At 38.7% G+C, this 16,015-nt stretch overlaps 1 protein-coding gene across 2 annotated transcripts in view; it reads left to right on the top strand.

Annotated features, from left to right (window-relative positions):
• The first annotated feature begins 480 nt into the window (after positions 1-480).
• DCTN4 (dynactin subunit 4) overlaps positions 481-16,015 on the top strand; it is a 32,485-nt gene continuing 16,950 nt past the window's right edge. Inside the window, exons 1-8 of one of the 2 annotated variants that reach the window (XM_060296455.1) lie at positions 481-642; positions 3,091-3,161; positions 5,366-5,544; positions 11,526-11,569; positions 13,687-13,794; positions 14,981-15,001; positions 15,389-15,462; positions 15,696-15,808. In XM_060296455.1, coding sequence (XP_060152438.1) covers positions 508-642; positions 3,091-3,161; positions 5,366-5,544; positions 11,526-11,569; positions 13,687-13,794; positions 14,981-15,001; positions 15,389-15,462; positions 15,696-15,808 — 745 coding nt within the window. In that variant the 5' untranslated portion in view covers positions 481-507. The remainder of the gene's footprint in view (positions 643-3,090; positions 3,162-5,365; positions 5,545-11,525; positions 11,570-13,686; positions 13,795-14,980; positions 15,002-15,388; positions 15,463-15,695; positions 15,809-16,015) is intronic. The other variant, XM_030834119.2, reaches the window with a different exon arrangement.

The raw sequence follows: 16,015 nt of genomic DNA, 5'->3' as shown, positions 1-16,015 counted from the left end.
ACGAGATAACGTCCGTGAAAGTTTCCTATAGGTCAGTAACAAGCAGAAGAAAGTGCTGGTGTGGACTCTTAGTTTTCCCGTTCCCATGAAACTCTGTCTCAGAGATCCTCCCTAACTTCCGGATGTTTGTCTGGAAGGTGAGGGCGGTAGAGGCAGTGTTAAATAAAACAGAAGAGCAGCCTTCCTTTCTGTTAGAAACAAAGGAAAGGAGCGCACTGGGTCTGTATGGATTTGTTCTGCGACTCCGTACTTATCAAAAAAAGGTCTAAGCTCAGCCCAGACGGCTGACGCTCTCAAACATGCTGCAGAGGTAAGGTGGAGGCGGGGTGAAAACCTGGAACCCCAAACGAGCATGCGCACTTTGACTTTCGTCCGGCGCAAAGCCTCTCTAGCTCGGAAACCTTACGTCAAAGTCTACGTTGAAAGACGTAGGGAGGGAAGCCAGGGAAACGCTCGCTCTCCAGTCACGTGACGCGACGAGAGCGTCGTTGGCTCCTCCCCCTAAAGATGGCGTCGTTGCTGCAATCGGAGCGGGTTCTCTACGTAGTCCAGGGAGAAAAGAAGGTTCGGGCCCCGCTCTCGCAGCTTTACTTCTGCCGCTATTGTAGCGAGCTGCGGTCGCTGGAATGTGTGTCTCACGAGGTAATGTAGTCGTCCCATGAAGAGTGTGTGTGTTGGGGGAGGGGGGAGGCGGTTCCACCTAGTCAGCGCGACCAGCGGGTGGTAATTTTCCTAGCATGCTGATTGGCTCTGCCTTCCGTCACTCAGATTTGCCTGTGATTTAATTTGCTTATACGTACGTAATTTGTCACTTGGAAAGGAGGAGCGGCCTTGGGTGGGGCTGAGCGGCCCTTCTGTTCTAGAGCGCCCTCTGGGACAAACTTGACTTTGGGGACCCTGGCTATCTCCTGCGGGGGGTGGGTGTTGGTTATTGGGTGGGTCGGGGGAGAAAAGGTATGGGGATGCTTAGTTCAGGCCACTTGAGGGGCGAGATATCGTCTTTCCAGCATTGATTGAGGGAGTGGAGAGGTCCGCGGGCATTCTCATCCAAGCCCCTCCCATCCTGGAAGTTCTGCCCCTGCTTGGGCAGAAACTGGGCCCTCTTCCAACTGCCTTGTTATGTTTCCTGACCCAGCCCAAGGCCTGCAGCAGATACGAGGTTGGGATGGGGTGAGCTGAGTGAAAAGCGCTTACAATCGGGTCTGTCGTTTAAGAAGCTCAAAGTGTTATATTCATGGCGCTTCTCCTGAGGGTACATTTCTGACCTTCACTGGCGCAAGTGGGCGTTGGAAGTGGGATTGCTCAAAATGTAAAAGACCCCCGGAAAAAAAAATCACCAAATAACAAAACCCCAGAACTTCTGCAGCACTTGGAACATGTTGTTCATTCAATAGGCTCTGCGGATTAAAAGACGCGTTAAGACGTAAATCTTGCTGTTGAGTAACTTGCAGTCTCGTGAAGGAAAAGCTAATTAGTAATAATACATAGTTAATGCTTATTCAGTACTTTCTATATGCCATGTGCTTTACATAATCTTTAATCATCCTACAAACTAGAATAGATACCCTTTTTTAAAAACCACTTTACAGTTAAAGAAAGAGGCACATAATGTTTGCGCTGGGTCACACAGCCAAAAATTTGTGGGTGGGAGGGGGCAGCAAAATTTGAAACCAAGCAGCCTGATTCAGAGGACTTGAGTGAGGATCCCTGGACGGTTAAAAATGCATATGAGAATATGTCCTATACGATAAGCCATTTTACACATTATGAATAATTATTATTTTATTGGGAATATTTTTCATGCTATTAAGAATAGTCAGAGAAAGCAGTTAAATAACACAAGAGAAAAATCAATGCTGTATTATATACATGATTTTTTTTTCTCCATCTCCATTAGCACTTTGTATGCTTATTCTTTGGCAGGTCCTTTCTCTTTAGGATGCTGTCCCAGCTCCACCTCTAGAATTTATTGGATTAGATTCTCATTTGGTGATCATTAGGGAGCTGAGTCTCCATAATCTGTAAGGATCTCTTCAGCTAGGACATTCAGTCTGTGACTGAATCTTTTACGGACTGGTGTGCACCTGTGAAATGGAGGCCATTAGGGTTTGGGGAAGGATGATGCTAGTGAGGGCTGAAGCAGTCCAGGAATTTCAAATGACAAGCCTGGGATTGGAGCTGCACATGAAGGGATGAGCATAATTTGGAAAGGGAACAGGGAGGAATAAATTATATTTTGCTTTTTATGATGAGTAAGTGCAAATATAAGTTAACAGTATTATATTTTGTGTTCCTGGAGACTTATTTGAGCAGTAACTTTATCTTTTCAAAGGTGGTTCTGTTTATAAGCAGATGATGAAAAAAGAAAACAGTTTCTGTCATAGTATTTATGTTCAAGTGAATCTGTCCATCTGCAGGTGACTAGAGTTCTAGAATTATCAAATAGGATCTACTACATTAAAGAAAATATTTAGTCCTTAAAAAAGTACAATGAATTTAATTTTGTACTATGTTTTTGCATTAAATACAATAAGACTATGTTGTTAACTTAGTAGTTTAATTTGCCATTTAAAAATCTCTAATTGGTTGGCTACAGCTGACTTTGTAAATGTTAATGTATGCTTTTCTTCAGTGAACATGTAATACCTCAGTAATGGGAAAACTTTTAAAATCTCTTAACAATTTGTGTGGCCAAGTTATTGCAGTCACACAAAGCTAGACTAGATAGAAGGATATTTGATCACAGCCTCATAAATTGGGTTTATTTATTAATCTATTTAGATTATCATAGAGATCTTTTACATAAACATGTTTTAACACGTCTAATACATAAAACCCTGATGAAAGGGAATAGGAAAGATCAGAAAGGAAAAATAGAAGGATTTCAGGAAATCCAGAGGTTAAGAAAACAACAGGTGATTGAAGAATAAACCCGATGCTGAAAACAGTCCAGGTTCTTTGCCAGATCAATGGTCTCTCACCTCTGCTGCAGAATAATGTAATTTAAATTTCACTAATTGGCATAGGCATATATACAAGCCAAGCTAAATGTCTTTTCCTCCGATTTTTTGATTTCTCGTTTCTTTCTAGGTGGACTCCCATTATTGTCCCAGTTGTTTAGAAAATATGCCATCGGCTGAAGCCAAACTAAAAAAGAATAGGTAAGACTGGGATCAATTTTTTCTATTTTCCCCAGCTATTCCTTTAATAGCTGGTAAAAAAGCACATGGAACTAACTCTCATTTTTAACAAGCTGTTTTTTTAGCATCACTTATGTCAAAGGTGAAACTTTCATTTTAAAAAAATAAATTGTATTTTAGAACAGTTTTAGACTTAAGAATTACTGTGAAGATGATACAGAAAATTCTGTTTACTCCTTACCCAGTCTCCCATATTATAAATGTCGTATGTTAGTTTGGTATATTTGTCTCAACTAATGAACATTATTGGTAACATTATTATTAAATGAACTCTATATTTTATTTAGATTTCCTCAATTTTCCCCTAATCTCCTTTTTCTGTTGTAGGATCCTATTCAGGATACCCACATTATATTTAATAGTCATGTCTCTTTAGGCTCCTCTTGCTGTGATATTTTCTTAGACTTTCCTTAGTTTTGAGGAGTACTGGTAAGATATTTTATAGAATGTCCCTCAATTGGAAGTTGTCTTATGTTTTTCTCATCAGCTGGGGGAATGTGTTGTGGGGAGGAGAACCACACAGGTAAAGTGCATCTCTCATCACATCATATCAAAGGTATATACCACCAACATGACATCACTATTGATGTTAACTTTGATTACCTGGCTTGAGCTAGTGTTTGTCAGGTTTCTCTGACGTAAAGTTACTCTATTTGTTTTCTTCTCCTTTTCCATATTGTACTCTTTGGAAAGAAATGCACTATTACAGCCCACACTTAAATAGTGGGGAGTTATGATCCCCTTCCACGAAGGCTATCTCCATGTATTACTTGGAATTCTTCTGTATGGAAGATTTTTCTCTTCTCCCCTTTTTATTTATTTAGTCATTTACTTCAAGCAGTGTGGGCTTGTGAATATTTATTTTATACTTTAGGTTATAATCCAGTACTACTTTTTTTTTTTTTTTTTTTAATTCAGATTGTTCCGGCTTTGGCCATTGGGACCTCTTTTAGTAGACTTCCTTCTCCCTTTGGCATACCCCCGTCATTATATGGCAGTGAGGAGGAGGGAAGTGTTATTCAGTTGTTTGAGAACTTTCTTACTTACTCCAGGCTCATCCTCTATATTTTCTGCTCCAGTCCTAGAATTAGCCATTTCTCCAAGGAGCCCTGGTACCTTTTATTCGAGATTGGTATTGCAAACCAAGATCTGGGTAGTATTAAAAACCAAGATTGGTATTAAAAACCAAGATCTGGTATTAAAAAGCAAGATCTGGTACTCACTGCTACTGGTGCCATTTTGGTTTTTAGCATGGTGTGGAAGTCCTTTGTAACCAGTCACACCTCTGTACCTCCATGGATATGAACCACTGTTTTGTCTTTCCTGTCCTGGAGAAATAGCTCCTTATAAACCAGTTTTGTATGCTTTCCATACATTAAATTTTGTCATTTAATCCTCAGAATATCCCTATGAGGTGGGTACTATTATTATCCTTATCTGAGGATATTACCTAGTAGCAAAATATCACAGAAAATTGGAGTTATGGAATGGAACACAAGAACAAGTCCAGGACTGGAGGTGAAATCTTGATAATTTCAGATGGTGGGAAAGTTAAGAATAACAAGGCATGGGGGGGACTGTAGGGGAATGTTGAGTGTTTCACTAGGAAGAGTAACGCCTAAAGAGAGCAGAAAACCCTGAAAATGCCCCTTCTGAAACATTTCATCTTGGTAACATTGTTTGGTATCTGTTTCAGCTCTCTGGCACAGCAAACAAGCAGTTATTTTCCAAACCCAGTTTCACAGCTTATTGTATTGTTGCCTCTCAGTTTTCCATTGTGCAATTGGTCTGTTCTCTCTAAAGTCATAAGCTGTGACATTTCTCTGTCCCACAGAAATCTTTGTGGTCTGTAAAAGAGTCTAAAAGTTAACTCCAGACTGTTAACCGTGATTCCCTCTCTGGAGTAGGATTGGGTCATGCTGTAACTCTTCAGGAACTTTGATGATGATTGTATTTTTAAAAATAATTATTGTAATACTTTTGAAATTTTAAAATGAAGTTTGTAGGAGCCTCTTCAGAGTACTTTTTAATTTCTTTTTGCTTGAGAGCCACGCTTCCCTTATAGTTCTCTCTTGAATTCCTAACATGTAGAACAACGTCTGGCACATAGTAGGTGCTCGGTAAATATTTGTTGAATGAATCAATGATTGTTTGTCGTGTCCTAGATGCGCGAACTGCTTTGACTGTCCCGGCTGTATGCACACCCTCTCCACTCGGGCAACAAGCATTTCCACACAGCTTCCAGATGACCCAGCCAAGACCACGGTGAAGAAAGCCTATTACCTGGCCTGTGGATTTTGTCGCTGGACATCTAGAGATGTGGGCATGGCAGACAAATCTGTGGGTGAGTGAGGCGGACTTCAACATGAGATTTTGTGAAATCGGCAGTGCTGTAATTGCACACAAATCATTATTTCTGTTACCTGTTGGGAGGTAGGCGATAAATTCAGAGTATTTTGTCATTAAATCTTCTATGTTCCCACATTCTCACATGGACCGTGATGTTTCATCTGAGACTTGGTAAACTATTTCATTTTCTTAAAGTTGGTAAAATAGCATTTATAAATCTGATACTTTTTTAGAATCAAAAGATTAATGTTCTTCATAAAAAATAAATGCTCCTGATGGTGGAACACACCATGAACAAACCTAAAAGATAAAAGTCACGAAGCTTGGATCATATATAACAGTAAAGATAAATAACCAAAAATAAGGAACCCTTAGAAATCAGAAAGCTACCCAATAGAAAGAAAGAAATTGTCAGAGGATATGAACTGCAGCTCTCAGAAATGGAAGTAAAGATGGTCAATAACCAAAGTGTGCACAAATCATTGGATTTTTTTTCTTGCACACAACTTGGTGAGGTGATTTTTTTTAAGTCAATAAATATGCAAAAAGATAAGTTCAGTTTTGCTAGTAATCATGAAAATGCAAATTAAAACTTCGTCCATTGATTTGGCAAAATTTTAAAAATCTGGTAGTATGACAAGAATATGGGAAAATAGTTCTTTTGTCTGCTGCCATTTTAGAGAGCAGTTTGACAACATTTATTAAAATTTCAAATTGCTTTTATTCTTTTACCCAGAAATTACATGTCCAAGTACCTATCCTGGAGCATTCAAACACATGCTCAAAGATACATCTATATGTATCATAAGTGAAACAGGAAAGTTATGTATGTTCGGACCTAAAGAAAACCTAAGGTATTAAATTACCTTTCCATCATTTGAGCATTTCAAAGCAGAGGTTGCATTTACCTTCATTAGGAAACTTCCTTTTTTTTCCGTATCCTGTACTCCATGGTTAATATCAGAGAGTAGAAACACTCTTTATTATAATCAGTTCAAAATCTTGAGTTGCTGTTTATTTTTTATATAAACAGCAGCACTGCTAACTCCCCATTGTCTTTTTTCTTTCTGAAATTTCGTTTGTTTAATTTTGTGAAAACTTTTTAGATTTGTTAAAAATTCCCATTTTTACATTTCCATTAAAAATATCAACTTACTGGGGCTTCCCTGGTGGCGCAGTGGTTGAGAGTCCACCTGCCGATGCACGGGACACGGGTTCGTGCCCCGGTCTGGGAAGATCCCACGTGCCGCGGAGCGGCTGGGCCCGTGAGCCATGGCCGTTGAGCCTGCACGTTCGGAGCTTGTGCTCCGCAACGGGAGAGGCCACAACAGTGAGAGGCCCATGTACCGCAAAAAAAAAAAAAACTCAACTTACTATTTACATGAGGAAGCCAACTAAAAACTCATTATGTTATTTGACATAACTAAAATGAAGATGGACTTCAGCTAAAAGTTTTCTACAGATTCTTACGTAGCTTGGAAGTAAATATGGGTGAAGTTCCTTTAGATTCAACTCTATTCTTAAAACTTAATCCTTGGTTCTGTTGAGTTCACCCTTTGGTTTAGAATGCTTGAGCTCTTGGTTGTTTTTCTAACTTCATACATTATGTTGATAAAATACTCTTCAAAAACAAAAAACTAAACAAGTCCCTTAAAAATGCTCATTGGTGGGTAGGCATTTCCTGAACTGTGATTTATATTGGAAAGTTTCTGTAGCGTCTTCTTAGATTGTCAGTAAATATTTGTGTGTGTGTTTTAATGTCAGTGTAGCAAGTAAATTGTTTGAATTTGTTTATGAATTTATGTTACATGTAAAAAACAACCTCAAAGTGGCACTTAGTTCGTGAGTTAAAGTGTATTTTTTCCATGTTTGTATTTTGTTTCTTTTTATCAAGTTAAAGAAAGGAAGCCTAGAAATCCAGATAGATTTCTCAGTTTGTTACTCTGTAAGTGCTTTTTTAATACTTTCTGGACTGTAAGCTATTAGAATTGGAGAATTTATTTTTCAGAATTTAAAGGCTGTGCTTGTTTCTAGAAATCTAGCTCCTCTAGGGTATCTTGACAGTGATAATTGAATACTAGGAGTTCTTAAGGAGTACAGGTAATTTCATTTCTTCCATGATGTCACTGGTGTCTGAGAAGCCCTGAAACCACTTTAGTTAGAACTGTTTGTTTATTTGTAAGTAAGCCATTGTGTCAGTAATGTGCAGAAACTTTTTAATGTCTCTCAAATTTACATTTAGAATAAATCACCAGTTCTAAAAATGCTATTAGGTAAAACATTCAGATTTTCTAAAATATTACTAAAACATTTCTTTCACATAATTATTTTTCATAATTGCCTTAAGGCAACTTTTAAAATATAAATACTGTACTTAAGGATATTATCGCTGCCTTTTCTTGCAAGGGGCTATAGTGTCACCTTCAACAGGAGTCCTTTTTATTTGGAAAAAAAGTTATTTTTAATTATACAAATAATACACTTTTATGAACTTATCACCCAGCTTAAGAAATTAAACATAACCCAAACAGTGTAAGCCCATTGTATAGCCTTCCCCCCACTGCATCTTTCTTCTGCCTTCTAGACAGAGATAGTCATCACAGTCCTGAATTCAGATTGTCATCTGAAAAAAACCATGTATGCTTTTGCACGTCTTCATGTATGTATGTAGCCACTAGCAAAGAATGCTTCTCAACTTGAAACAAATAGAACCATGCTTTGTGCATCCTGCTACAATTTATCTCTATCAGGTTTGTCTGTGGTATGTAGTTGTGATGGTGGGTGATTCATGCATGACTTACCACAGATCTCTTCTTCGCATTTAGGTTGTTTTCAGTTTTTTGGTTCTGACAACAGTGCTGTTAGAAACATTCTTGTGTGTGTTTCCTGTCACAAGAGCAAGGGTTTCTCTATATAACAAAGTAAAATTGGTGGTTTTAAGATGTGTACATGTTTAGCTCTCCAAAATGGTTTACCAATTTTTGCTCCCACTAATAATGTATGAGTAGACTACCCATTGCTCCAGATCTCCGGCAGCTCTTAGCATTGTTGGACTTCTTTCAAGTTTTTCCAAACTGAAGGTTGTGAAATGGTATCTCGTTACAGTTCCCCCCCCTTTTTTTGGTTAGCTTTATTGAGATATAATTTACATATAATGAAGCTCACCAATTTTAAGTGTAAAATGCTTTGATTTTTGACAAATGTGTATAGCCATGTAGCCACCTCCACAATCATAGAACATTTCCGTTACCCCAAAAAGTTGTCTCATGCCCCTCTGTAGTCACTTCTTTCCCCCCCACCTCCTGGCCCCTGACTACCACTGATTTCTTTCTTTCACTGTAATTGTGCCTCTTCTAGAAGTTTATATAATTGGAGTAGTTTAGTCTGTTTGTCTGTCTTCTTTCACTTAGCATAATGCTTACGAGGTTCGCTGGTGTTTTTGCTTTTTATTTTTGAGTTGTCTTCTATTGTATGGATATACCATAATTTGTTTATTCATTCTCCAGTTAATGGACATTGAATTTTTTGCAGTTTAGGGCTCATATGAATAAAACTGGCTATGAACATTTGCCTAGAAATCTTAGTGTATTTTCGTTTTTCTTGAGTATATACCTAGGAATGGAATTGCTGAGTCATAGGGTTAAGTGTATGTTTTCCTTGACTGAAAACTGCCAAACTGTTTTCCACAGTGGCTGTACTATTTTGGGTCCTCACCAGCAGTGTAGGAGAGTTCCAGTTCCTCATCAACTATTAGTATTGTTTTTCTTTTTTCATCTTGGCCATTCTAGTTAGTGGGTAGTGATACCTCATTGTGGTTTTAATTTGCATTTCCTTAATGTGCTTGTTTGCCATCTATGTATTTTCTTTGGTGAAGTGTTTGTACAAATCTTTGCCTTTTTTTTTTTTTTTTTTTTGTGGTACTTGGGCCTCTCACTGTTGCGGCCTCTCCCGTCGCGGAGCACGGGCTCCGGACGTGCAGGCTCAGCGGCCATGGCTCACGGGCCCAGCCGCTCCGCGGCATGTGGGATCCTCCCGGCCCGGGGCACGAACCCACGTCCCCTGCACCGGCAGGCGGACTCTCAACCACTGCGCCACCAGGGAAGCCCTCTTTGCCTATTTTTAAACTGAGTTTTAATCTTTTTATTGAGTTGTGAGAGTTCTGTATTGTAGATACAGGTCCTTTGTTGAATATATATTTTGCAAATATTTTCTCCCAGTCTGCGGCTTGCCTTTTTATTTTCTCAACTATGTCTTTTTTGTTTGTTTGTTTTTGCGGTACGCGGGCCTCTCACTGTTGTGGCCTCTCCCGTAGCGGAGCACAGGCTCCGGACGCGCAGGCTCAGCGGCCATGGCTCACGGGCCCAGCCGCTCCGCGGCATGTGGGATCTTCCCGGACCAGGGCACGAACCTGTGTTCCCTGCATCGGCAGGTGGACTCTCAACCACTGCGCCACCAGGGAAGCCCTCAACTGTGTCTTTTGAAGAACATGTTTCTAACTTATTGTTATTTTTATTTTATTTTTGGCTGCATTGGGTCTTTGTTGCTGCACTTGGGCGAGCTGCGGTGAGCGGGGGCTACTCTTTGTTGTGGTGCCTGGGCTTCTCATTGTGGTGGCTTCTCATTGCAGAGCACGGACTCTAGGCGTGTGGGCTCAGTAGTTGTGGCGCATGGGCTTAGTTGCTCCTTGGCATGTGGGATCTTCCCAGACCAGGGCTCAAACCCATGTCCCCTGTATTGGCAGGTGGATTCTTAACCACTGCGCCACCACGGAAGCCCTACAGGTTTCTAATTTTGATGAGGTTCAGTTTATCAATTTTTTATTTTCTAGTTGTGCCTTTTGTGTTCTAGTAAAGAAACTTTAGCCTAACCCAAGGTCGCTAAGATTTTCACTTCTGTTTTCTTCTAGAAATATTATAGTTTCAGCTCTTACACATAAGTTTATTACCATTTCAGGGTAAATTTTGTAAATGTTGTGAGGTAAGGGTCAAGGCTAATTTTTTGTAAATTGTTACAGCACCATTTGTTGAAGTATTCATTATGGTTTTACTTTCAGCTTTCTGGAATAATCTTTTCCCTTATGATTTGTGCTTTTGTCTCTTATGTAAGAAACTCTTCTCTAAACTGAGGTCGTAGAACACAGAAATTGCCCAGTGTTGCAGATACGGGCAAGTTCTCTGGAGTCAGACTGCCTGAGTTTGAATCCTGGCTTTACCGCTTACTGTCTCTATGACTTTGAGCAAGTTATTTAATTCTCTGAGCCTCAATTTCCTCATTTGTAAAATAAGACTAATAATGAGAGTCCCTACCACATAGGGTTTTTTTTTTTAATGAATTTATTTATTTATTTTTGGCTGCGTTGGGTCTTTATTGCTGTGTGCACGGGGCTTTCTGTAGTCGCGGCGGCGAGCAGGGGCTACTCTTCGTTGCGGTGCGCGGGCTTCTCATTGCGGTGGCTTCTCTTGTTGCGGAGCACGGACTCTAGGCGCGTGGCTTCAGTAGTTGCAGCACGCAGGCTCAGTAGTTGTGGCTTGCGGGCTCTCGAGCACAGGCTCAGTAGTTGTGGCACATGGGCTTAGTTGCTCCGCGGCATGTGGGATCTTCCCGGATCAGGGCTTGAACCCGTGTCCCTTGCATTGGCAGGTGGATTCTTAAGCACTGAGCTACCAGGGAAATCCTCAGAGGGTTATTATGAGAATAAAATGAAGTGTGATACATTTCAAATACCTGGCACAGAAGTTATACATGTGTTAGTTGTAGTTGTGGTCCTAGTGGTGGTTATTATTATCACCATCATTATATTTAAAGAAAAATTTTCATTCTGAGCCCTTCAGTCTGTATAATTTCTAGGACTCTTTCTTGGAAATTGTGTGATTTTATGTCTTCAAGCTTTATTTTGTGGCCTGCAGATGACCTGTTTTTGTGGAAATAAAATTATCAAATTACGTAAGTCTTGTTTAATATTCCTTTATTTTGCAGCTAGTGGTGGTTGGCAGGAACCTGAAAATCCTCACACGCAACGGGTAAGTAAAGGGTCATCAGAGAGAGGATGAAATGAGAAAAGATGAAGAAAAAGACCATTTTATCAGTGTATATGGCATGTGCTTATAAATCCATGATGTGTATTTTGGTGTTTTTTACACTTAGAAAGTGCTTCTCGCTGTAAGACATTAAATCACAGTGGCAGTTTTTTCCAGTCTGACTTAAGTTAATAGAGAAACCTAGGTGTAGTTTTAGTTATGTACTCAGGTTGTGAATTGGAAAAGGGAAATGATACGTTTCTGTTTTCCACGTACGCACCAACTGTGTTAAGGATCCATTTGTTCTCAGAAATCTCATCCACATATAAACATTTTAACTCTTGGAAACACCACTAATTTGGAAGATGCCCTTGGACTCAGTAGTGGTTGCTTATAGAATCATGATTTAGACATCCTTTAATAGTTCACAGTGAGTTGATCTCTGCAGTATATACATTAGAACTGATTTTGTTGCCCCTGGAAGTAGAATATTAGAAAGATGATAAAATGCTATCGAAATGAAGTTGTACAGACTGCAAATTAAATAATAATTTATAATTATTCACTTATGACATCAGCAAAAATTAGAAATACTGAAAATATCTTGGATGGGAGTGTATGGAATTTGACCTTTTCACATATACTATTGTTAGTGTAAATTAGTACAGATTTATTGGTCTCTCAGCAGTATCTACTTCCTGGACTCTGACCTACGGAAATACTTGTACTTATGCACAAAAATATGTATATTCATTTATCAAACACTTACCAAGCATGTGCTGCATACTGTGTGTCAGGGGTTGTGCTAAACAATAGGAATACATGGTCCTTACCCTCAAAGAGCTTAAGTCTAACGGGAAAACAAAAATCAATTAAATAATCCCCAGCTAAAGGAAAAACTCAAGGTAATATGAAGGAGGAGAAATTGTGCATGTGGGCATTTTTAGGGGGAATTTCAATTAGGTAGGTCCACATCTGAGGATTGCGCTAGGATCTGAGGATGACAGGCAGAGAAGGGAAAGAATTCAGGGCGGAGGAACAGCATAGGCAGAGAGCTTGTAAGTGGAAGGAGCAAAGCAAGTTATAGACAAGAGGCAAGTGTGCCAGAGTAGAGCATAGCAGTAGGTGAATGGAGAAAAGGATTTGGGGTCAGACTGCAGAACCATGTGGACCAAGTTAAGGAGTCTAAGAAGCCTTTAAAGCAAAAGAGCTGACAGAATCAGGTTAGCGTTTCTAAAAAATAATTACTGCTGAATTGAGAGGACAAGAGTGGGTACCAGGAGACCATTTAAGTGCTCTCAGAGCAAATGGTTAAATACCTTTAGGACATTTGTACCGTTTAATAAGATGCAGCCTTTAAAAAGAATGAGGTAAAAATCTATTTGTACTGAATGGAAAGTTCATGGCACTTACAGTGAAAAAGTTTTAAAATAGTAAGTTTTTTCCCCTTATATGAAAATAAAAAGAGCTGTATTTATTTTACACATATAAAAGCGATATGTCTATACATGCATTTTTTAATGTATGCAGGATATAATATCATACCCGTGTCTGTAAGTGTGTAAGAAAGATATCTAAACTCTAATGATGGATACCCGTGGGGAGGGGAAGGGTGGACTTGGGCGTGAGAAATAAAAGAGAAGTTTCACTTTTTATTCTTTATGTTTCTATATTGTTTGAACTTTTCACAGTTATATATTGCTTTTATGATTAAAATATATTTTTAAATGAAAATACGTGATGGAGAGTGGGAGAAAATAAAGTATGAAATGTCACATCCTTGGAAATAGGCGGTCCTCTGGTCATGCAGAGAAAATAGGAGCAGTTGTGAGGGGAAGTAAGCAATGAAGTTAAAGAGCAGTGAAAAGAGAACATGAAATTTTCAAGCCTTTTCATTGCTCATTTCTTCCTGTTGTTGAACTTGAAGGTTCCATTTCAATTCTGAAAATAGATCATGTAATGAAGACAAATTCTCTTTGAAGAAGAGGGCAAACTTGCCCACCTTAATAATTATTTGTCTTGTCTATTCATTATATGTCTAGTCAGTGGAGTTGATTAATTTTGTAAGTTTCTTGTTAGCTTTTTCGTGAAACGAATACTGAGTCTTTGATTTCTTACAGATGAACAAACTGATTGAATATTACCAGCAGCTTGCTCAGAAGGAGAAGGTTGAACGAGATCGCAAGAAACTGGCACGGCGTAGAAACTATATGCCTTTGGCTTTTTCGGTGAGAAATTGGTACAAAAAGGAGTTTGCAATTCATGGATCGAGACCGGTGTGGCATAAGAACAGGGAACATTTCAGAAAGTGGCCATTGTCCCTAGATTCCTGAACGATGGCTAGCAGAAGAAGGTTCCTCAGCTGATAGGTGTCTAAGTCCAGCGGTTATGCTTTTGCCATATCATTAGTTCTGTTTGAGTTCTTTGAGTTTTAAGTACATTTGTGTTTCTTTCTCCATCACACCCCTTTCTCTTCTGATTATTCCTAAAGCGGCTACTGTTTAGTTTTGTAGGCACCCACATTTACAGCTTTTGGATATTACAGAAAGACAGGAGAATATGGGCGAGTGGTAGGTTTTATCCATATTACCTATGTAGCCCACCCACCTTTAGCATCCTGGTAGTAGTGGTTTCCCAGCTTTAGTTACCATAATTTTTTGGCCCCTTCCAATATTTCTCCAGTATAAAAAACCCTGACTTTTACATAGAGCATTTTTTGTGGTTAAGTAAGTAGTGATATATGCAGGTGTAATTTTTGATAGGAATTATTTACAAAAGTCATTCTCTACTCATTTGTAAACTACCAATTAGAAGCAAGAAATTAGGATTTGGAGCTTTTGCTATTGTCCCCCAAGTTTTATTTGCTCTCACAGAACAGTTTATTTTCTGTGTGTTTGCTTGGAGCCAAGCAGGTTGGCATTTAATAAATAATGTTTATTGAATAGCAATGATGTGTCAAGCTCTGTGCTAAGCACTTTATACATATTATTTTGTTTAATCCTCACAACAATCCTGTGTAGTAGGTGGTATATCCCCATTTTACACTGAAGGGAATGAGACCTGTAAAGGTTAATTAACTTCTTGTACTACCTCTGCATGAGAATTAGTTAAGGCATTAAAACCCTAAGAATTGGTAAGGTTCATATAAAAATATCTAGTTTAGAATTTAATAAAACATTAAAACTTGCAAAGCATCCATATTTGCCAGAGACTTTTATGAAGTCTCGGTGAATTTTTTGAACAATTCAGTGGTATAATCAGCATATGCACTAGTGTATTTAGGAGAGGAATTTAAATTAAATGTGTTATTCTGCCAACTTTCCCATATAACCTGCCTGCTGTATGAGTTTGCTTCTGTCTTATGCTGCATTTTTTTGTCTCTGTTGCAACCTGCTGCTATTTTGGGGCCTACAGCAACATACTATTCATGTAGTGGTAAGTTCTCTTTTATGATTCTTGCTAACCCTAAAGAAGTTAGCAGATGATCACTGGTGTTCCAAGAAGACGTTCATCGTGTGTCTTAGATACTCCACAGAGTTCTGGCCTAAGCCATAGCTTAGATATTCTTAGATTATCACATTTTGCTCATTTTCACTGCATTAATGTAGTTTCAATCTCCATGTTTGGTGCTTTTGTTATTATTTTAAGAGTAAGATGATGTGGGGCTACAATTACTCTCTTTAAAAGAAGCTTTAAAATTAGCTTTTTTTTTTTGGCTTATTTCCCTGAGCTTCTCATGCTGTCCCTCCCCAAATTCTTTATTTTGATACACAGGATATTTAAAAGTAGAATTTCTAATAGGAATTTCCGAACTCTGTTTAGGACAAATATGGTCTTGGAACCAGGCTTCAGCGACCACGAGCTGGTACAACCATCAGTACCCTTGCTGGACTTTCGTAAGTTTGGACGTTAAATGGCTTTGAGGGAAAAAGCTGATATCAAAATGAACATTGAAGGAATGTGGTTTTAAAGTTAATAACAGTTGCCAATGGGGAAGAAGATACTCATACTTAGGAAAAACCTAAACAGAAAGAATATTCTACAGTAGAGGAATACTTCAATTATTGATATCATGGACTTTGAAGATATTCAGGTGGACCCTTGAGAAATGATGGCTTTTATCTTTTAGCCTTAAAGAAGGAGAGGACCAGAAAGAGATAAAGGTTGAGCCAGCTCAGGCTGTAGATGAAGTGGAACCTCTACCTGAAGACTATTATACGAGACCAGTAAATTTAACAGAGGGTAATTTTATACATGATTCTGCTTTGTTTCTATTTTACATCTAATTCTGTTTTTGTTACTTATATGCCTTGTGATTTGAGGTTTATTTTTTTTGATTTGAGATTTTTAATAGCATAGTTGTTAGTACTAAAATGAGTCATGTAGAAAATAAGATAGCTGTAATCATTTGAAGAACTTTAAAACATCTGTCAGATTTCTATATTGTAG

The sequence above is a fragment of the Globicephala melas genome, chromosome 3, assembly GCF_963455315.2.
Source record: "Globicephala melas chromosome 3, mGloMel1.2, whole genome shotgun sequence".
In the NCBI taxonomy this organism is placed as follows: Eukaryota; Metazoa; Chordata; class Mammalia; order Artiodactyla; family Delphinidae; genus Globicephala; species Globicephala melas.
This window is presented reverse-complemented; position numbering and strand designations above follow the sequence as displayed.